Here is a 23719-nt window from a genome sequence, read left to right on the forward strand (position 1 = left end):
GATACCATTTTGAGTTACTGTATTTACATTTTCCTTTTCCTTATCCTGCTAGACTGGTACAAAGTGGGTTTTGCTCTATCAGCTGCTGAAAACAGAAAATTGCATCTTTTCTATTCATGAAATACCAAATAACGATGCAGTGTCTATGTTCTCTGAGGGATAATACTGATGTCACTCTACACGATATCACCTCATATATTGAATCTCAACTAATCTATTACGTCTAAATCAACTCATGTGACAAGCGTGTCAAATCAAAGTTTATATGTCTTTGTCTAAGTTAAGCATAAAAAGGTTGTTTAAAGAGACAAAAAACGTTTTGAGGAGAGAAGAGGAAGGTTTCATATAATTTCATTATCACCACATCCAGCAGTGTTTATAATTTTAATCATCAACCAACCTCCTCCCACCCATGATTATTTGTATTTATGCTTAGCGTGTGGTATTAATATGATATGCTTTAATGTGTGCTTACGATATTTAAATTTAAAGACGTATGTATTAAGTCAAGACTATCTTGTAAATTGTGTTATGAGCCACTAACTACTTTTGACTAGCTCTAAATTTCTTTCGCAACGCCGACACTTTTCAAATATTAACCAAAGGCTGCAGACACGAAATCAAGTCCCAAAACTTATCTTATTATGTCCATATCCCAACAGGGCCTTGTTTCGAATCAAGGATCCTTCATCAGGGGGTGTATTATTGTATCCTAGTCATTAACGTCGACCGGCGTTTTGCTAAACTTTACTGGCTATGTACGGTTGCCATGTTGGTGGCCAACATGGCGACCGTACATACGGCCAGTGGGAGGAGGTTGGTTGATGACTAAAATTATAAACACTGCTGGATGCGGTGATATATGAAATTATATGAAACCTTCCTCTTCTCAAAAATTTTTTGTCTCTTTAAACAACCTTTTTATGCTTGTGTCAGACCAGTGTGTTCTCTCTATCATTCGCTGAGGGTACTGGCTGAATTTCAGGGACATCCTTGTGGACTTTCCCCCATGTCTGTTGTGAGCTTCGTCCGCTCCTCAGGAAATACTTAGGACAGAGCTCTCCGTCCTGTTAATGGCAAGAGCGGTAAAACCTGTTCCCCGCCACCAGCAGGGCCAAGGGTTCTACTCTTGGTATTTCCTGATACTAAAGAGAATTGGGTGTCTCCTCCCTATTCTCGATTTTGAGAGCCTTGAACAAATTACTTCAAAGAGAAAAGTTCAGGATGGTCTTGTTTGGGCACCTGATTCCACTCCTAAGAAAAGAAGACTGACTCTGCTCCCTCGACCTGAAAGATGCTTATGCCCACATAACTTTCTGTGACTCGGGAAGATTGCATCTTTGCTTTGTGGTGGGAAAGGGGCTGACACAAGGTCTGAATAGTCTTTATAAGTGCCTGGCAGTGGTGGGAGCGCACCTCAGGCGACAAGGGGTGCATGTGTTCCCTTACTTGGATGACTGACTGATCAAAAGCGCCACCCAACAGGGAGCGCTTTGTTCATTACGTCTGTCCATCCAGGTGCTGCAATCTCTGTAGTTTGTTATCAAGTACCCCAAATCCCACCTTTTGCCCATCGATTTGCCTGGACTCATAGGAGCCAGACTGGATTGGTTCAGGCCAAGGCGTTCCTACCCCCCACGATCAGGGTTTGCCCTGTCACTGGCAAGTGTGGTTCACAGCCACCCATGGGCTTCTGCTCGGCTGATGTTTCATCTTTTGGGTCACATGGCTATGTCCGTTCATGTCACCCCATTGGCCCGCCTGTGCATGCACAGGATGCGATGGACTCTGCGGTTGCAGTGGTAGCAGGCGTCCCAGGACCTTTAAGCGCTTGTCTCCATCATACCACCCCTCTAGGTCTCTCTGTCCTGGTGGGAGAATCTATCCAACCTGGATCAGGGCATTCTTATCACTGACACCTCTTCCCCTCGGTTGGGGGGGTGCATGTAGACGACCTCCACATGCAGTGTTGGTGGACGACTCGGGAGTCTCTGTCAGATCAACTTCGTGCAATCCATTATGCCCTTTGGGAGTTTCGAGACCACTTGTCCCTCAAGGCAGTCCTGATTCGGGTGGCCAATCAGGTAGTAATGTGGTACATCAACAAGCAGGGAGGCACGGGGTCATTCTTCCTCATTCAGGAGGCGTGCAATTTGGTCCTGGGCTCTATTGCAGGGTATGCTCCTGAGGGCTATGTGCAGGCAGACCATCTAAGTTGTGTGTTCCAGTCACACAAATGTTCACTGGATCCAGCAGTGGTGGGCCGAGTTTTCCCACCTATGGGGAACTCCGGATATGGATCTATTTGCTTCTCCCTACAACTGCAAGGTGAGAGAATTTTGCTCCCTGTTAAGGCCAGATGGACTTCCAGCCTCGGATACCTTTGCCTGACATTGGGACACAGGTCTCCTATATGCATATCCTCCTCTTCCGCTGGTCATGAAACGCTCTTGAAGCTCCAGCAGGACTGGGGAACCATTATTCTCATGGCCCTGTGCTGGCCCAGGTAGGTCTGGTTTACACTCCTTTGGGACCTGTCAGTTGGAGCCCATCTGTCTGGGGACCTCGCCCTATTTGATAACGCAGGATTGGGGCAGACTGCGCCATCCAAACTTCTGAGTGTTAGCATTGATGGCCTGGATGTTGAGCATTTAGTCCTGCAGCCCCTGGATCTTTCTGACGTGCCTCAGTTGGTAGCTTCTAGGAAGCCTTCCACCAGGAAGTCTTACCGGCTAAAGTGGAGGAAGTTCTCAGTCTATGTGAGGGGTTTGGCTTCGATCCCTTTGTCCCACTCCCAGATTACTGGACTATCTGTGGCACCTCTCCGAGACTGGGTTGAAAACCATCTCTGTCAGGGTCTACCTAAGTGCCATTAGCACTTACCATCACAGTGTTGCTAGTATGCGCATCTCTGTGCAGCCCATAGTGGGATGGTTTATATGGGACCTGCTTCAGCTGAAGCCCCCTCTCCAGCCTCCTGTTGTATCCTGGGACCTCAACATCGTGTTGGTGCAGATCATGCTAGATCCTTTCAAGCCCATGCACTCCTGCAATCTGACATTCCTCATCTGGAAGGTTCTCTTCCTGGTGGTGATCACTTTGGCTCATAGGGTTAATGAGCTTCAGGCCTTGGTTATGTATCTGCCCTACACAAAATTCTTTCATGATAGGCTGGTCCTGCATATGCACTCTAAGTTTCTGCCTAAGGTGGTGACTGATCTTCATCTCAATCAGTCTATCGTTTTGCCCGCCTTTTTTCCCGAGGACCCATTCTCACCAGGGCGAATGGGCTTCTACACACATTGGACTGCTGCAAAAGGCCTTAGTTTTCTATTTAGGCCAGAGACTGTCCACTCAGCTCTTCATATCTTTAGACAAGAATTGCTTGAGAGTTGCGGTGGGCAAGCAACCCCTGACCAACTGGCTGGCATATTCTGTCGCCTTCTGCTATGCACAGGCGGGCCTTCAGCTTGGAGGTAGTGTTAAGGCTCACTCTGTGAGAGTGATGGCGGCGTCTGTGGCCCACTTATGGGTAGTTCCATTGCTGAAATTTACCGGGCTGCGATATGGAGTTCTCTACACATATTCGCTGCCCACTACTGCTTGGACAAGGATGGCCGACAAGACAGTAGCTTCGGCCAATCCGTCCTTCACAGCCTGTTCAGGCTTAAACCCAGCTCTCCCTACCTAGGGCTCACTAAGAACATAAGAATATGAAATACTGGGTCAGACCAAGGGTCCATCAAGCCCAGCATCCTGTTTCCAACAGTGACCAATCCAGGCCATAAGAACCTGGCAAGTACCCAAAAACTAAGTCTATTCCGTGTTACTATTGCTAGTAATAGCAGTGGCTATTTTCTAAGTCAACTTAATTAATAACAGGTAATGGACTTCTCCTCCAAGAACTTATCCAATCCTTTTTTAAACACAGCTATACTAATTGCACTAACCACATCCTCTGGCAACAAATTCCAGAGTTTAATTGTACGTTGATTGAAAAAGAACTTTCTCAGATTAGTTTTAAATGTGCTACATGCTAACTTCATAGAGTGCCCCCCAGTCCGTCTATTATCTGACCTCTCATGATTTTAAACACCTCTATCATATTCCCCCCTCAGCCGTCTCTTCTCCAAGCTGAAAAGTCCTAACCTCTTTAGGCTGTATCCCTATGTTACCAACAGCACTACAGTTCTGTTTTGTGCCCGTTGGCATCCGGTTCGGTGACTGGTCATGGTGGTTGCCGGGAGCAGCCTGTAGCTTGGTATTCACCCATCTGTGAGGAAGACCATCCTGCTTGTCCTAGAAGAAAGCAGAGTTTCTTACCTGTAACAGGTGTTCTCCTAGGACAGCAGGATGTTAGTTATCAGGAAGCCAGCCTGCCACTCCAGAGTTGGGTGGTTCTTTCATTTTGTTTTTTTTTTTTTTTGCTTGTGAATTCTATATTACGAGACTGAAGAAGGACCTGGTGTGGATGTGCTGATAGTGGCAGTGTGCCAGGCTCCAGCTGAGGATGTCACAGATTATGTGAGGACTAATATCCTGCTGACCTAGTAGAACACCTGTTACAGGTAAGTAATTATGTCTTATGTCTCCCTGAGGAAGCTTAGCTAGGGTCCTGGACTGGTCTAGTACGACTAAATGAAAGGAAATTGACAATAAGACCAAATTTGCCCTTCCTTATTATTCTGCTAGACTAGCCTAGACAAGTGGGAATTATACTACAGAAATAAGTAGTATCCATATTTCACATCTATATAAATAAAAATGTAAAATAGTTTGTACAAAATCGCTAATCTCAGAAACTACTGCACCAATTGCTTTCAAATTTGGACACATCCTTCCTTTTGCATACGGGAAGGCTCTTCTATACATTACATACATGTCACACCTGTGACAGGTAGTAAAGGTTTAAACATTTTGGTCCGGAAAACAGCGCCATCTGTTGGACGTAAGCGCCATCTGTTCCACGTTAATGCAACACACGGTACACTCATGATTTCACCATTCCATATCAACGTTTCCCATTGCATTGTTACATTCCATTTTCACACATTTACATTTACCGTGTTTTTTGCTCCATAACACGCAGTTTTTTCTGACAAAAGTGGGGTGGAAATGTCTGTGCGTCTTATGGAGCGATTAGGAAAAAAATCTAAAAATATAACAAACACCCCCCTCCTGCCCCCCCCCCAAGACATGCCAAATTAATTTACTACAACCCCCCCCCCCCCCCAAGACCTGCCTAAAGTCCCTGGTGATCCAACGGGGGTCCAGGAGCGGTCCGGGAGCGATCTTGATCACTGGCAGCTGACGGCCCTTTGCCCTTACTATGTCACAGGAGCTACTGCTGCCATTGGTCGACCCCCAGTGACATAGTAAGGGCAAAGGGCCTTCGGCGCCATTTTCATTGCTGGCAGCCGACGGCCCAAGTCCAGAAGATCACTCCCAGACCGCTCCTCGACCCCCGCTGGACCACCACTGACTTTTGGCAGGTCTTGAGGGGGTGGGGTGTTGTACTAAATTCATTTGGCTGATCTTGAGAAGGGGTCACGAGCGTGGGGGGTTGTATTTAATAATTTTGGCAGGTCTTGGGGCGGCAGGAGGGTGGGGGTTATATTTAATTTCCCAGGTCTTGGGGGGGGGGCAGGAGGGTGGGGGGTTATTATTTCATTTAAAGGGTTGGGATTGGGTTTTTTTTTTTTTTGGGGGGTGGGTGTGGGGGTTCCCACAGAAATAGAAAGACTAAAGTTTTCTGATCTGAAGGGTAGGCAGTAGGGGAGGGAGAATGAGGGGAGAGGTGAGTGTGAGGGGAGAGTTGGAAGGGGGGGGGGGGGTGACCAAGGGGGAGGAGGATGAGTGACTGAGGTAAATGAGCAAGGGGAAGGGAGGGAAAAGAACCTGACTCTGCCACTGCAACGTGTGGCCGGGTACCGCTAGTGTGATATATTTGTAATAATATAGACATTTTGGACAGAGATATGAAGTATTACGAATATGATGAATATTCAGTGTGAACTTTAAAATTTATTTCAAAATTGATAGTAATTACAGAAAATATTCTGCTTGTAATAAATTGATATTTAAATATCTTTGCCCTTAAAACTCATCCTTAATAACTAGAAAGATATTTTTTTCCTAGAAGTACAGACTTGGTGTATATAAACTGGTCTGATATGAATCTTGTCATGAAGTTCGGTATAGAAAAATGTTAAATAAATAAATATAGTATTTTAGATGTACAAATATGAAGCTGTTGCAAAAACTTTAAGGAAAATCTGGAAGCTTGTAGGTTATCCTGTATCTCAGGTGCTATAATTGCAACCTTTTTTGTTATATGGGATAAAGTATGCTGTAGATTATACTAGTATCTTCCAGGTCAAGTTAATGCTATGTCCACTAAATGGAAATTTTAATATAAATTCTCATATGTCCTGGAAAATTAGTTAAATCTTTCTTGCTGAAAAATTTCCCATTTATGGCTAAGAGTAAGGGGGAAAGTAAGTTCTTGCCCTCCCGATCCCTCAGTACCTCCTCAGATTTCTATGGTGAGATTTTGTTCTTGATGTTGAGTCCTCAGATGTCTGTGGTGTCAAGTTAGGAGGCCCCAGTTCCCAATTTGGGCAGTAGCTTGATGTTTCTTTCTGCTCTGAAGTGTGTGCAGTCCCTCCTGGCTCAGGACACCTCAGATTGCTGAGCCTGTTCCTGGGGTTTTGTCAGCTTTTTTTTTTTTTTCCCCCCATCCCCACAGCTTATCTCTTCTTACAACCCCCAACTGATCCTGTCATTATCCTCGCCTCTCATTCCCTCTCACACCTTCTTTCACAGATCCTCCCATCAGCTCCTCTTCCTTCACCTGGTCAATCTTCTGTCATTCCCTCTCTCTCTCACCATCCATAAGCAATCCCTCGCCTCCTTCATTTGTTTCCTCCCTTCAAACAGCCTCTCCTCCAAAAATCCCCCTGGCCAGGGTCAGCAGCTACATTTTTTCCTTTTGGGCCCTGAACCAAAGGTTGATGACAAGTAGTGAGAAAATAAGGTAGACTGATGACTGGGCAATATTTTTTCTCAGGTAGGTGCAGTGGAAGTCTCCGCTGGCCCATGCACACTGTGCAATCCTACCTTCCTAACTGGTCCCAAGCCAGACAGTGATCTGCAAGCAGCAGCAGCATCAGTATTAGTAATGAAAGTAAGTGTGGAGCTCCATGCCTGTGCAAACTCACATGCCCTTCAGTGGCCCTTATCCCTCCTCGCAAAGAAACTCGTGTGAGGGCAGGATTATTGCAAAGCTTCGGAGTGCATGTCAGCTCAAAGGGCCCACACTGATTTCCACCCTAATTCTGCTGCTCTCCCTGAAGAGCGCTGCTGTTTTGAGGCACTTGTGATGCCACTAAAGGTTTTGTGACCCCATTTGGGTTCCTGACTTTACTGTTTGGGAAATCCTCTCCTAAATGTATCCTCTGATTTTTAAAAAGGTAGAAGTGATGCCTTCTATGCTGTGAAGGCACGATTCCTAGTTTGAGCCACTAGATGGCAGTAAAATTCAGGAAACAAATCAGTTGCAAACAACGCATGGACTTCATTACTTTATAGCAAAAATATATGTGGGAAGTGTACTAGGCTGATTGTAATAAACTGGACTATGCTATGCAAATGTGCACACAACAGTAGTAACATAGTAATGACAGCAGAAAAAGACCAAATGGTCCGTCCAGTCTGACCAGCAAGTTTCTTATGGTAGTAACTGCTGCTCCGTGCAGGTTACCCCAAGCCTTATGTTTAAGGGTAGTAATACTACTAGCAATGTTTTTTTATGGGGTGAGCGGTCTTGATAATTCAGACAATGTTGCTTGAACATGCTTTGCTTTTGAACTTGGCTGTAGAAGCAGTCCTGTGCTTCTTTCCTAATGACTGTGTATCAGTACCCCAGACCTTACAAGTCAGGGCCTATTGTTGGCTGTCGCTTGAATCCAATCTTCTTTTACTCCTCCATTGAAGCAGAAAGTGATGTTGCAATTGTCAAAATTGTGAAAGCTAATGAAGGGTAGTAACTACCATCCCATGCAGGTTACTCCCATGCACCTTTTCTTCATTTTCGTCCTCTAGCCTTTAGGGATCCAGTGTTTATGCCATGCCTTTTGGAATTTGTTTACTGTTTTTTTTTTTTGTTTTTTTTTCCTCACCACCTCTTCTGGAAAGGCATTCCAGGTATCTAGCACCCTCTCTGTGAAGAAATATATTTCCTGACTGTTCTGCGTCGTCTTCCCTGAAGACGACGCAGAACTGAACAGAACCAGTCCCAGCTCTGATCCTTGTGGCACTCCACTTAACACTGTTCTCTCTTCAGAGTAGGTTCCATTTACATGTGAGTACATGTTAGCGTTTTTTTTGTTTTGTTTTTGTTTTTTTAATGCTGTTTTCTATCCATCAACCAGTTTGTAATCCACGCCACTGCCTTGGCGCTCACTCCCAAGCTTCTCATTTTATTTACAAGCCTCCTTTGCGGGACTGTATCAAAAGCTTTGCTGAGATTCTTTTTGCATTAGCTATCACTCTGTCACATTGCTTTGCCGTGAGCTAACAATTTTTTATTCTCAATTTTTACGAAGGGTTTTTGCACATAAAAATGTGAGTACATGTTAGTGCGCCTCCATAAAAGTCCCATGTTAAAGCATCAGCTATTAACTCCTCCGATGCAAAGAAGCGCCCTGAAGGCTTAACACAAGGGTGTGTGTTTTGTTTTTTTTTTGTTTTGTTTTTTTAATGCTGGAAATGTAGTACTGGTCAGAGGTGGAATAAAGTTGTATTTCTGGAACCGTACCCTAGTGGTTTCTGGTGTGGGACTCTTGGACTTGGGTGCCAGGGTCCAGGGTAGACCACCACAGCTAAGAACCCCAGGTTTAGGACCGTGTTGGCACAGTACTAAAGGTAAACAATTGCCCCCAGAAAAGTGAGTTACCTCAGCTCCACCTCTGACTTGGGAATGAAATTACCAATCCTAAAAAAAATAAAGTGCTAAGCATTTGGGTACTCAGTGTGTGGCTGAACCCCCTTTACCTTTTGTTCTGGATACTGCTTTGTAACTGTTAATAATCTCTCTCTATAGAATTTGCTGGCTGCGTGAATGTCGCTTTGTGTTGTGCTTGAAAAACATACTTGCCAATGCTTTTGGAACCTTTTGGGATTTTTAATTTTGGTTGCTTGAACGTTCCTCTTGGTATCCCACTCTCAGTTGTCCCTCAGGAAAGACAATTAAGAAAGAAATCCAATTAAAACTGATGGGTAAAGACTTAAAGATTTAAATATGTGTCCCCTAGAGGAATGGTGGAGCGAGGGGGAGATACAATAGACATTTAAATACCTCCAAGGTTTCCATGCCAGGAGGGGTGAGCCTCTTTCAAATGAAAAGAAGCTCTAGAACAAGGGTTCATGGGATGTGGGTGAAAGGTGGTAGACTAAGAGAAAAATTTGGCCAACATTAGGGGAAAAAAATAATTGGCTGAACCTAAAGACTAACTTTCCCTTAAAGAGAAAAGCAGGAAAGGTGACCTTTAGGCACCTGCAGCTACTTTTAAAACTTTTTCTGCTGTGAATAGAAAGTTTTTAGAACTGCAGCAACCATGTAAAAGGCCATTGAACTAGATCTGTGTCAAGAAGCAGACATGACAAAGCAAGAACAAGAGCAATCGGTGTTCTTTATTAAATTGGAGAGACTAAAGGAGTGAGTGGATTTTTAGATCTGGGATTCCTTTCTCCAAAGGGAACTTGTTTTAATAAAGTTGAAAAACTGGGAGGCTCAAATACAGTAAAAAGATTAAACAGGGAATACACTTCCTTTTTGTTTTTCTTTTGCATTTATTAAGTGTTTCACATTACACCAAGGTATCCTGAAAATTGAGAGACCAACTTCTAAATCTTTGAAAGATGGTCCTGGCAGTGTAGCAAGTTTTCCTTTTTATTAAATTTATTTAAAGTCGGGACAGTAGGTATACAGACAAAGATGAAGGATCCAGTTACAAAGAAAACTGATGCATCCAATGCTATGGAGTGATGAGCAAACTTTCTAAAAATACAGATTACACTGGCCAATAGTACCTGCTGAGAAATTTTATGTAATCTATCTGACTTAAATATACTATAAAGTAAAAAAAAATAAGGAACATGCACTAATATCTACATAAGAATTCTTTGAACTTTGGGTAATATCTGCAAAACAGATAAACAGTTTGACAAAAGGACCATGTCCTTATTTAGAGGAAATGTTGAAAAAGCAGAATATAGCAAAAAGAGAAAAATATCAAAGTACTGTGATTTTTACTGTTGTATATGTTCAAAACCTTTAAGAAAAGTCAAACGTACTTTGGTACGTTTCTCTTTTTACTGCTTTTTCAGCATTTCCTCTAAGTACATGATCCTTTTCTCAAACTGTTTTTAAACCGTTCTAATTTACAGTGTTAGTTGGAGCTGCATAGGATATAAAGTTCTTAATGTATGAATTATTTAAGAAAAGTGCTTACCTGTTGTGAAACTTCTTGTGAAACCAGTTTCATTATAATAATCTCTCCTGCTGGCAACACCTACCCAGAACAAAAACCCAACAACTTTTATCATCAGATTAGTGTTCCCTTTTATTTCCATAGAACAATTCCTAATTTTATCCCTGCTTTCCCTCCCCACCCCTGGGAGTTTGAACTGGGTGGATCTAGGGCCCATTTAAATAGGACCCCACTAGGAAAAGAGGGCATTGAGTGTCCCCTGTTAGGAAACCGCGGGTCCCCACACTAACATCAATATATATCATACTTCAGATGCTATAGCAGGAATTGAAGACCCTTCCCTCGAGGGTGGCTTACACTTTTATATGGTAGAAAATACGGACCCCCAGCCCATATTAAGCTCTTATTATTTATTTATTTTGATCATCTTTTTATTCTTATGTTTTCAAACCGTTTATTAATTTAAGGCCTAAACAAAGTGAACAATAACCAATTGAGCAACGCGTCAGAGGATGGTGTATCTGCTCCCCCTCAGTCACTAACAGCATGATCAAGATCATATACTAATAAGCAGCTACCTCTAACAACATTTTAACAGAACCCCTCCCCAATAAATTCCCTCCTACCCCCCACCTACATGTCGTTTCAATAACTGTAATCCAAACAATGTTTACCATACATCAAAGCAATCCAGTGAAGTCAGGCAACCTTCATTGAAGAACATTCAAATGGAAGCTACGGGCTCTATGGCAATGTCTGGAAATACATTTCCCATATTTTCAGAAAAGACTTACGCTTAAAAGTCAAATCCGGGTTGTTTTTTTTTTTCCAATATATTCCATAGCACATAAATTATGTAAAGCTATCCTCAACTGAGTAATGTAAGAGCTTCTGGCAGCAGCCAGTATTGTAAAATGACTTTCTTTGCTAATAAAAGTACTTTCTGCACCCATAATTTGATATGCATTGCATTAATAAGAGTGTGCAAGTCGTCAAACATAATAACTTCTAATGGGATTAGTCCTCCTCACCTCCTACATGTAACACTGGACTGTGCCCAAAACTGCTGAATGTGGAGACAGCCCAAAACAAGTGCCCCCAGGTACCACTGTCTGAGGCATTTAAGGCACCCATTAGACGCGTGATATTCATTACTTATGCCCGTGCAGTTGATATGTAAGCCCGCATTGGAAACTTTATATTAGACCTCGTGGGGACCTAAATTAGTAGTAATTGAGTGAGCCTTAACAAGAATTTTAGCATGAGTGTCACAAGAAAGTTATCCCCAACTCTTGCATCCAACCCTGTACTATGTCGTCATATTCTAAGGGTGATAGCTTCTTTAACATTTTCTTTTTAAAAATATGAAATAGTATGTCCAAATGGGTCCTCCCAGACAAAACTCTCAGGCCAATTCTTGTAAATCCATAGTCATTATATAGTATTGAATTTGGAGATATGCAAAAAAAATGCTACACTTTATACTACACATTAACAAAGTGCTTTTCTCAAACCAGGCAAGAGACAGTAACTAATTTTACCTGTTTGGAAAACTTGGAGATGGTTTTATTCCAAATTTGGCCTAAATTGCAGAATTTCCCATGACCTCCCCATAGGGGGGGAAACAGAAATTTTGCTCCAGGGTTTCAGTGCCCGGTCTTTAGACAATGGGGGGTAAGGGGATACAAATTTAGCACATCCTTTAAGTGTGGATACTATAATTCTTTCCTTTCAACAGCTTCAAACACTTATGAATTAGATAACAAGCATTTTTTTTGCATATCTCCAAATTCAATACTATATAATGACTATGGATTTACCATGGTGCCACTAATTCTCTCTCTATAGCTAGAAGAGTGTAGAATGTAGAATTCATCAACCAGTCTCCAAGGTGGTGCAAATTACAGGCCAGGTTATAGATTCGCAAATTGGAGATGCCCCAAACCTCCTTGCTCCCATTTCCTCATTAACTTTTGTAAAGCAATCCTAGGGTTTTTTCCCATGCCAAAGAAATTTACTTAATGCCTCGACACACAGTGCTTCCTGTTTTGTGAGACACACAAGCACAGTTTGAAAGAAATGTAGCCATTTAGGCAACAATATCATTTGAAAGAGAGCAATTCTACCTGATAGAGATAGAGGATAGTCCATCCAGGCTTGCAATTTCTGCCTAGAATGGTCTAACAGCAGTTGATGATCTACTTCTGCTTTAATTAGTTGGATCTCTAAGAAAGTGGATTCCTAGATACCTAAAGGAATTGTCAGCCCAGTGTATAGGAAAGTCAGAACTGCCCATGTCTTAGAACTCCGTCCTGCATAGGTAGAGCCTCAGACTTATTCTAAATTTAATTTCAAACCTGACAAGGCACCATAATCAGAGAATTCCTTAAGAAGAGGAGGAAGAGAAGACTTTGGTTTAATGATATGTCGTCTGCAAAAGCTGCCAATTTAAATGATATTTGTATTCTCTCTTATTTTGTGAAGTAACTGTTCTAAGGAAACATGGAAGAGAAGAGGTAATGGGGGGCAACCCTGTCTAGTGCCTCTAGTTAAGGGAAACATCTCCGACTTAGTGCCATTTACTAAAACTGAGGCGATAGGTTTACTATATAAAGTCTCAATGAACCATAAAAAATATTTCTCAAACCCTATCTTTTTTTTAGCACTTCAAACATGAAAGTCCAATTGACACAATCAAATGCCTTTTCTGTGTCAAGGCTCAAAAGCACTGATGGAAATTGCCTCTATTTACTAATCTCCGTAGATGCCACCACCCTTCATACATTATGAACAGAATGCCTACCTTTTACAAACCCAACCTGTTCCTGCCCTGTCAACCATGGGAGAACCTTCGCCAACCTATCCGCTAAAACATTTGCCAAGAATTTGACATCAAAATTTAAAAGGGAAATAGGTATATATGCACTAGTAAGCATGGGATCGCTTCCCATCTTTGCAAAATTGTAATAAGGGCTTCATTAGGGGAAAAGGGAAAACCCTTTTTTGCAATCAATTCTTCATAAGCTGCTCTCATAGGATGCAACAACTTATCGCCCAATATTTTGTAAAATTCAGCAGTATAACCATATGGGCCAGGGGCTTTCAGCAATTAGATCGGTTTATGCCCTTTTTTAATTTCCTGAATATGTAGTGGGGTGTTCAATATCTCTAATTGGTGCACAGTTAGATGGAGCAAACTCACTTTCTCCAGGTATTTTCAAATGTCATACCCATCTACAGCCTCTGCTTCATATAAGGAATGATAAAAAGTTCTAAAAATAGCAGCAATTTCTTTGCAGGAATTAACCACCTTTCCCTTGGAATCCTTAATAGTTGGTATATAGTTCTGTCCCTTCCATTATTTTACAAGCTGTGTTAGGAATTTACTGGATTTGTTGCTGAAATGAAATTGCTTACTTTTATTATAAGACAGGTTTTTTTTTTCCACTCTTTGATGTAATAGTTCATGCAATGATATTTGAACTGTAAGAAAATTATCCTTACTTGCTCAAAAGGGATGGGCAGCATAAGCTTACTGAGCAGCTTTAAGTCTACATGCTAATCTGAAAATTTCATTGGTAATGTGCTTCCGTTGTGCGCTCATAGGAGATTCTCACCTCTCAAAATGACTTTAGCCGTTTCCCAGAAAAGAACTGGTTACACCTGATGTTCTTTATTACTTTCCACTTCATCTTCCCATTTGCTCTGCAAAAAGTCCCTAAATCGGGGATCAGTATAGAGATATTTGGGAAACTGCCAGATCCACACTGAACCAACGGGCCTAAGACCTTCCATATCAACTCATATTAATGCATGATTCGACACTGCCAGAGTACATATTTCTGCCTTTAAGACTGTGCCAAAGTCGTCTCTTCTCATTAAAAAAACAAAACAGTCTATCCTTGAGCAAATCCCATGAACCAGTGACATGTATATTCTCTCATGAGAGGATGAAGCACTCGCCAGGAATCAACCAAATCTAAACCCTGACAGATATTTTATAGCTTTAACAGGTTTGGATCCTCCCACCAGAACTGTAGAGGAATGATCCAGTATGGGATTCACCCAGATACACATGCACTCATTCCTCTTGCTTTTACACAAACTTCCAAAAACATACATACACATTCACTCACTTCTCTCCTTCCACACACACACATGCATTCACTCCTGTTTCCCACACACACACACACACACACACACACAAACTCACTTCTCTTCTCTTCCATACATATACATGCACACTCACTCCTCTCCCTTTTCCATATACACCATAAATGAATACACTCTCACACACATACACACTCATTTACTTCTCTCCCTCTTCCACGCGCATATGCACTCTCATTCTCTCTTCTCGCCTCGATTCTTATTAGCCACAGGAGCCTCCTTTTTCCCCAGGCCACAGGACATGTGCTCCACTTCCTCCTCCTCCTGCAGTGTCGGGCTGCTCTGCCTTTGTTTTATTTTCAGCCCGCAGCACAATGTTGTTGCTCCTCCTCCTGCATCTGCAGTTTTTTGTTTCCTGTGGGGGAGGGCAACGCTCCTGCCCATCGCGCTTTTCATGTCATTTTCCTGAGGCACAGGTGCTGACGTTCCTCGAGCCTGTGCTGCCTCCAGACCCTTTTTCTTCCGGTTATCAACTCCGGGTGCTCTGCTGTAATCGGGTGTTGGCCCGGAGACACAACAATTGTTCAGAGTTTCGGAGTCTCCAGGCCAAATCCAGAGTGTTCCCAAGTATGCCCAGAAGATGACCAAAACAATTAGCAGTGATGCAGTTCCTCTCCATCAATCACTCCTTCTCACCCTTCCTGTACTCCATCTAATGCCCTCTCTTAACCTCCTCCCCTCTCTCAATCTCTATATCTCTCACTCCCAGCCCACCCCATCTCTCTCACCTCTTCCAGTCCTTTTCACATCTCCCAGTTGAATCTCTGTCATCCGTTACCTCTCACACGTCATCTCCCATTGCCTCCTCCCTCTCGTCCTCTCTCAAACCTTCCAGCTTCATCTCCTCCATCCAACCCTTTTTTCACATCTCCATTCTTTTTCCATCCCTCAGTTGATCTTCTGTCATTCCTTCTGTCTCAACTCTCCAGAAGTAATCCCGCCCCACCTTATCCAACACACAAAAAAAAACCTCTTGCCTCTCATCCCTTTCTTCAAATAGCCCCTCTTCCAAACATCTCACTGGCCAGAGTCATTGTAAAATTTTCCTTTGGGCTCTGGGCAAAAGGTGGATGATGGTGGGAAGAGAGAGAAGGCTGATGACAGGGGCAACATTTTTCTCTTGGTTAGGTTCAGTGGTTGGTGAAGGGAGGGCGGCAATGAGAATTTCCACTGGCCATACACACAACCCTCCCCTTCTTTGATGGCTGGTCCCAAGCTGCTGCTGAATGCAGATCACATCAGGCCCTGCAGTTTCCCTGATCCCTCCTTGCAGAGAGCTTCCTGTAACTATAGAAACTCATGCAAGGGCTGAGCCACTGCTCAGCCTATGAGTGTGTGCTTATTTACAGGCCCCATGCTGACTTCCACTACTAATGCTGTTGCTGCTGCTGACACCTAAAGAGTGCTGTCACTTGAGGCACTTGTTACCCCCAACTGAAGGTTGTATGACCCCATTTGGGGTCCCAAACCAGTTTGGGAAGCCCTGCTCTAGAGTGACCATGCGGTCATCTAGGCCAGAGACGTTTGATTCCAACTCACATATGTTTCCTCGTCTATTAATAGAGCATACATTTTTTTTTTCATCAAATCGAGAGTCTATTTTTACAAATTTGCCCTCCAGCACTAGAACTACCGCGTTTGCCTACTTTGGTGTTGAAATACGGCGCTTGCTGGGGAAGCCTGGCCATTGCTGTCCTCCGCCATTTTGTGGATGCCTGACTGTGCTCGCTCCTTCTCTTTTTTTTTTTTCACATAACTTTTGACATCAGGACGCACTGAAACACAATGTTTTGCGATATTGATTGATTGCAGCTGAACTCACCCGCCTCAAAAATAGCCGGTAAGCTGAGAAAAAAAGGTCACAAATGCTTATTGGCAATCAAAGGAGTGGGGTCCTGGAGCAAGCAGAAAGCATGGCTTTCCCCTCACATCACACCATGTGACCTCCCATCTTTTTATTCTTTTATGTTTAGGTTATTTTTATTCTTATTTTAGTCTATATCAAATTTTGTTTCTGCCTATTAATGTTTCTTAAGAATGAGATTTACCATACTGGGTCAGACCAAAGGTCCATCAAGCCCAGTATCCTATTTCCAACAGTGTCCAATCCATGTCACAGGTACCTGGCAAGATCCCAAAATGTCAATACATTTCATGCTGCTTATCCCAGGGATAAGCAGGGGATTTCCCCAAGTCCACCTTAATAGCTTATGGACTTTTCCTCCCGGAACTTGTCCAAAGCATTTTTAAACTAAGTCACACTAATAGCTTTTACCACATCCTCCAGCAGTGAATTCCAGAGCTTAATTATGTGTTGAGTAAAAAAAAAATAAATTTTCCTGTTTGTGTTAAATGTATTTCCCAGTAACTTCTGTGCATATCCCCTAGTCTTAGTTATTTACTCTTTCAAAAATTACAAATTCATGTTTACCTATTCCCCTCCACTTGTTCTTTCTTATGATCAAATTTTGAATTAATGACTGGAAGGGGGACAGTAGTAAATCCACGGTTCTAGCACTACACTTTCAAAAGGAAAACTTTGATAAAATGAGAAACATAGTTGTGTGCAACAGGCATGGACATAGTTAAATACTGAAGCACAGTTCAGATGCATTCCAGTCATTAAAGGTGGAAGGAAGGCCAAACGATTGCTGGCATGGTTAAAAAGTGAGGTGATAGAGCCTATTTTATCCAAAAGATCTTCATTCAAATATTAGGAGGATCCATCAGAAGAAAATAAGATAAAGCAGAAACATTGGCAAGTTAAATGTAAGACATTGATAAGACAGGCTAAGAGAGCATTTTAAAAGAAGTTGGCCATAGTGGCAAAAATTCATAAAAACTTTTAAAAATATGTCTGAAGCAGAAAGCCTGCAGGGGAGTCAGACTGTTAGATGATCAAGGGGTTAAAGGGGTACTTAGGGAGATAAGACCATTGTAGAAAGCCTAACAAATTCTTTGCTTCAGTGTTTACTGAAGAGGATGCTGGTGAGATACCCGTTCCGGAGACAGTTTTCAAGGATGATGATTCAGATGAATTGAACCAAATCAAGGTGACCCTGGAAGATGAAGTAGGCCAGATTGACAAACTGAAGAGTAGTAAATCACCTGGACTGGATGGTATACACCCCAGGGTTCTGAAAGAACTCAAAAATGAAATTTCAGACCAATTCGAAATAATTTGTGTCTTACCATTAAAATCATTTGTTATATCTGAGACTGGAAGGTGGCCAGTGTAACCTCGATATTAAAAAGGACTCCAGGGGTGATCCTGGAAACTATAGACCAGTGAGCCTGACCAGTGCCAGGAAAAATCATGGAAACTGTTAAAGAATAAAATCACAAAACATTTAGATAGACATGGCTTAATGGGACACAGCATAGATTTACTCAAGGGAAGTCTTGCCTCGCAAATCTCCTACATTTTTTGAAGGGGTGAATAAACGTGTACAAAGGTGAACCGGTAGATGTGGTGTATTTGGATTGTCAAAAGGCATTCAACAAAGTCCCTCATGAGAGGCTTCTAAGAAAACTAAAATGTCATGGGATAGGAGGTGATGTCTTTTTGTTGATTCGTAAACTGGTTGAAAGTCAGGAAACAGCATAGGATTACATGGTCAGTTTTCACAGTGAAAAAAGGTAAACAGTGGAGTGCCTCAGGGATCTGTACTTGGACTGGTGAGTTTTAATATATTTATAAATGATCTGGAAAGGGGTATGACGAGTGAGGTGATCAAATTTGTGGATGACACACACAATTATGCAGAGTAGTTAAATCTCAAGCGGATTGTGATAAATTGCAGGAGGACCTTGGGAGACTGGAAGATTGGACTTTCAAATGATAGATGAAAATAGAGAAAAACTGTAGTTAAATAATGTTAGATTCCATCTTAGGAGTTACCACCCAGGAAAAAGATCTAGGCATCATAGTGGATAATACATTGAAATCGCTGCTCAGTGTGCTGTTGTGGTCAAAAAAGCAAACAGAATATTAGGAATTGTTAGGAAGGAAACGGCAAATAAAAAGGAGGATTTCAACATGATGATGCCTAGATTCTTTTTCTGGGTGGTGACTTCTCATATGGAACCTTGCATTGTGTATCTATAATTTGGATTGCACTTCTGTGTGTAGCACTTTGCACTTGTCCACATTAAATTTTATCTGTGGTTTGGATGCCCATCTCCCAGTCCTGCAAGATCCTCTTGTGATTTAACAGTTTTGAATAATTTTGTGTTATGAATTCAATCAACTTATTTATATATATAATCTACATAATCTATATAATATATATATATATATATATAATCTACACATATATATATCATCTCTCTCTCTCTCTCTCTCTCTCTCTCTCTCTCTCTCTCTCTCTCTCTCTCTCTCTCTCTCTATATATATCTATATATATATATATATATATATATATATATATATATATAATATCTCTCTATCTATATCTATATAGATATATATATCTTAAAGCAGTGATCCTTGGGACACTCCACTATTCACTTTGGTCCATTGAGAAAATGGACCATTTAGTTCTGTTTTCTATCTCTTAACCTTTTCCTAGTCCACACTAGGAGATTGCCTTCTAGTTAACCATTAATTTTTAATTTTCTTAGGCGTGTCTCATGAGGTACTTCGTCAAATGCTGTCTGAAAATGCAGATACATGCTATATCACCTGGCTCACCTTTACGTTTGTTCACGCCTTCAAAAAAAAAGTAGCACTTTGAGGCAAGACTCCTTTTGGCTAAATTAATGTTGGCTTTGTCCCATTAAATTATGACTATCTATATGTTCAGTAACTTTGTTCTTTAGAATAATTTCTACCATTTTGCCCGGCACTGACATCCGGCTCACTGGTCTTTAGTTTCCTGGATCATACCTGGAACACTTTTTAAAAAACATTTGTGTTACGTTGGCCACCCTCTAACATTCAGGTATCATAACTGATTTTAATAATAGTTTACAGATTACTTATAGTAGATATGCAATTTCATTTTTCAGTTCTTTATGCTCTGGGATGTATGTCATTTGGTCCAGTTGATTTGCTACTCTTTAACTTGTCAGTTTGCCATATTACATCTTCCAGGCTCACTGAGATTTGTTTCACTTCCTCTGAATCATCACCTTTGAATATTATTTTTGGCATGGGTATCTCCCTTGGGTCTTCCTCAGGAAAGACCAAAGCAAAGAATTTAGTCTCTCCACCAAGTCCTTATCCTCTTTTACTGTCCCTTTTACCCCGATGTGACATTTACCCAGTCAATACTGGAATAATTGAAATCACCCATTGTTACTGTTACTAATTGTTAGCTTCCATAATTTCTGTTAGCATTTCATTGTCTTGTCTGTTCATTCTGGCCAGCTGGATGGTAGTACACCCCCACTGCTGTTCTGTTTCTCTTCTTACATGCAATTTCTATCGATAAAGATTCTACAGTGCATTTTGTCTCCTTCAGAACTTTTATCCTTTTTGACTCCATACTCTTTCTAGCTTATAGTTCCACCCCTCCACCAAGTTGATCCATCATGTTTTTATGATATAATTTGTACCCTGATATGATGGTGTCTCACTGGTTATCCTCCTTCCACCAGGTCTCTAAGTTGCCAATTGTATCTACATTTTCATTCACTTCTATACCCTCTAACTCTCCCATCTTTTATTTTAGACTTCTAGCATTTGAAACAGGCATTTCAAATTATGTAATTTGGAATCTTTCAGCTCTGTCTGCTCTTTACTTACAGGCACCTGGGTTATTTTTAGATTTATTGCAAGCTCTTTATTGGGATTCATAACTTTCCTGTTTTGTTAGCATCATTCAGAACCATGTGTTCTGAGCAATTTTTCGGTTTACCCTCATTATTTAGTTTAAAAGATGTTTCATCTCCTTTTTAAAGGTTTGTGCTAGCAGACTGGTTGCATCCTGGTTAAGGCAGAGCCAGTCCTTTCAGAAAAGTCCCTCTCCTCTTCAAAATGTTTCCTGTTTTCTAGCAAACCTAAAGTTTCCTTCCGCACACTATCTCCTCATCTAAGCATTGAGACTCTAGAGCTCTATTTGTCTCTAGAGGTCCTGGTGTGGAACGGGAAGTATTTCTAAGACTGCTACCTTGGAGGTTCTGGATTTCAAATTTTTACCTAAAATCCTAAATTTGGCTTCCAGCCTCTTCCTACGTCATTGGTACCCACATATACCAAGATAGCTGGCTCCTCCCCAGCATTGTCTAAATTCCTATCTAGGTGAAGCGGGAAGTCTACTACCTTGGCACCAGGCAGGCAAATTACCAAGTGGTCCTCACGTCCACCAGTCACCCAGTTATCTAAAATCCCAGTGATTGAATCACCAACTATAATGGCCATTCTTACCCTTTCCTCCCAGACATGTGCCCCTGGAGAGACGACATTGGTGCAAGACTATACTACATCACCTTGAGGGCAAGTCCTGGCTACAAGATTGCTTCATGCCACAACAACGTGATTCTTTACTTCCAGGTGACCTTTTCCCTCCAAGGCAGCACAGGGACTGCCAGAAGATAGAATTGCTCTTATGTCCCTGAAGGTCTCAATGTATACCTCTTTCTCCCCTAGTTCCTCCAGGTCTTCCACTCTAGCCTGTAGAGATCACTTTTTCTCTGAGGGCTAGGAGTTCCTTGCACCAAGCGCAGACATACAACTTCTTACTAACTGATATCGGTCATACATATGGCGCTCTCGCTGCTGGACTGCTGTCTGCATTTTAATTTTGTTGAGTTGTTAGCAACTTTAAATTTCTGAGGGCGTAGAGATGTTCAAATTAATCTAAAGTACTTTTAGTCTATTGGTCTATGTAAATTTGTCTGTCAGTGATACTCAAGATGCTATAATTAATCTACTTATAACAACCTGGTTACATATAGGGCTGGCCTTTAGGTAGGGTAAGCAGAGTGTTTGCCTAGGGCCCCATGAGTTGAGGGGCACCTCAGGTGCTGGCAGCATGATCCATAGGGCTGTTCAGCTGTGATTATAGGCACCTAGTAAAAGATGAGATGTAAGGAGGCAAAGCCTGGTGACCTTGGGTCTACCTTCATGCCCCCTGCCATTCACGAGGCTCACAGGAAGAGCAGGGCTTTAATAGCATACTGTTCTGTTTACCAGTATGAGCCAGGAGATTATAGGCTCTCGCAGCTCAAAATCACTGGCCTGGTCTTGTGCAGCAGAGGAAGCTGATGAGCTGTTAATAACTGCTGGTTCCTCATTATGTATTAGGCAAGGGTATGCACGTGTGACAGAGGTGAGGTTTTTTAGTTTCTGTGTAAGGATCTGTAGCAGTCTTATTCTGTTTTCCCAGTGGGAAGTATATTGATGTATCAGGGCCTGGTGTAATATTTTACAGTGTTGTCTTTCAAAGTTAGGTTTTTTGTTGTTTTTTTTGAGTCATGGCTGTTTTGGTAAGGCAAGTTTGGAAAATATTTCATTATATTGGGTTTAATGTTATTTCCAAAGTGCCTGGTAGTGGATAGTTTGTGTTGCTTTTACTGAGGTAACTCCAGAATTTTGTATATTATGTACATTGAGAGAATAACTTGAGGAAGGGGGAGAAAGAGGAGGAGAGAATTCCTGGAAGGGAGGGTGGGGAAGAGGAAGGAGACTATTCCTGGAGGCAGGAGAGATGGAGGGAAAGAATTATCGGAAGGAGGGGGAGATGGGGAAAGGGTGAGAGAGAGTACCTGGAAAAAGGATAGAGAATAGATGGAGTGAGAAGAGAGGAAGGAGGAGGACAAGATCTGGAGATGGGAATGGGGACATAATTTATGGATGAGAGAGAATGCCAGGAGGGAGGATAGAATGGACGGAGGAAAGGGAGAAGGGGAAGAATGAATGGAGGGAGAGGAGAAGAGGGAGAAAATGAATGTAAGAAGGAAGAAGTGGAATCCCTAGAGGGAGGGGGCAGAAAGGGAGATAGAGATGGAGAAGGGAGGGAGAATGGAAGGGGGGGGGCACCATAAACAATTTTTTCACAGGGTGCCATTTTTAGTTGAACCTGCTCTGGTTAGATATTTATTTAAAAATTATTTCTATCCCATGCCCTCCAAAGTTTGGGGCGGGTTACATAGAAACACATACTATTAAGAGGCAAACAACAATTTAAAATAAACTCAACTGAAGTTGAGTTTTGACATAGTTACCTGTTAGTATATCAGAGCTGCTGTTGGAAACTTATAGGACGTGGTGTTGTAGTGCGTGCCTTCTGGTCCTCTGCTGCTGGAAAGAGTGCAGGGGGCAGTGGAAGATGAAGCCTAGATGGCTTGTGGTGTCCTCTGGAGACCTCTGCTGGAGCAGCATGCAGATTAACATCCGGTCATCTTCTGCTGGAACGAGGAGCGAGGGTGCCGTGGAACATTTAATTTTGTTATATCCCCTACCTTGATCAGCCTGGAAAGGCAGTCTCTAAATGTTAGAGAGGGCTTTGATGATGTCCATTGACTCTTTTCTGTGCAGATCTACCCATGTGAAAATATAGTATATTAGTTTTTGAGAACTTAAGTTCTTCACCCACTGCTGAAAGGGTACGTAAATGTAACTTTGCGCATTTGTAAGCATTAAACTTTGTGACAAGGAAGCACCTGATTTTCTATTGCATTTTTTTCCCCTAGGTCTGAAGTTCTTTCATGGCTTCCTGCATCTGTTCTCTTTGTGGGCATTATCTATGCCGGTTCCAGAGCCTTATCAAAGCTGGTAAGCAAGTTAAAAATAAAACCTAGATAAGGGGCGTCAATTCTCAAGGATATCAATAATAAAGCATTTTCTATTAAACATTGTTTGTCAGAGCTTCCCACGTAGTTTAGGATCTGGCAGGGATATATATGCATTGCCAGGACTTGGCGGGCCTTTGAGACACAGCTTAACAAATTTTAACTCCAAAATTTAAAAAAGTTTTTTGTGGGGGTTTTTTTTTTTTTTACACTATTGACTTTGGCCTTCCTGTAACGAGGAAGAGTACACTGGGCAGGCCGGGTGGGCCATATTGATCTTTATCTGCTTTTAGTTACTATGTTACATTCTTACAGAACAT

The 23719-nt window shown here is 42.0% G+C and overlaps 1 protein-coding gene across 1 annotated transcript in view; it reads left to right on the forward strand.

Moving 5' to 3' along the window:
• Positions 1 to 7904: 7904 nt before the first annotated feature.
• Positions 7905 to 23719, forward strand: part of LOC115082353 (transmembrane protein 241-like) — a gene marked incomplete at its 3' end in the record, with an annotated part of 108408 nt that continues 92593 nt past the window's right edge. Inside the window, exons 1-2 of the mRNA XM_029586589.1 lie at positions 7905 to 8041; positions 23301 to 23382. Coding sequence (XP_029442449.1) covers positions 7905 to 8041; positions 23301 to 23382 — 219 coding nt within the window. The remainder of the gene's footprint in view (positions 8042 to 23300; positions 23383 to 23719) is intronic.

Source organism: Rhinatrema bivittatum, unplaced genomic scaffold (genome assembly GCF_901001135.1).
Source record: "Rhinatrema bivittatum unplaced genomic scaffold, aRhiBiv1.1, whole genome shotgun sequence".
Lineage (NCBI taxonomy): Eukaryota > Metazoa > Chordata > Amphibia > Gymnophiona > Rhinatrematidae > Rhinatrema > Rhinatrema bivittatum.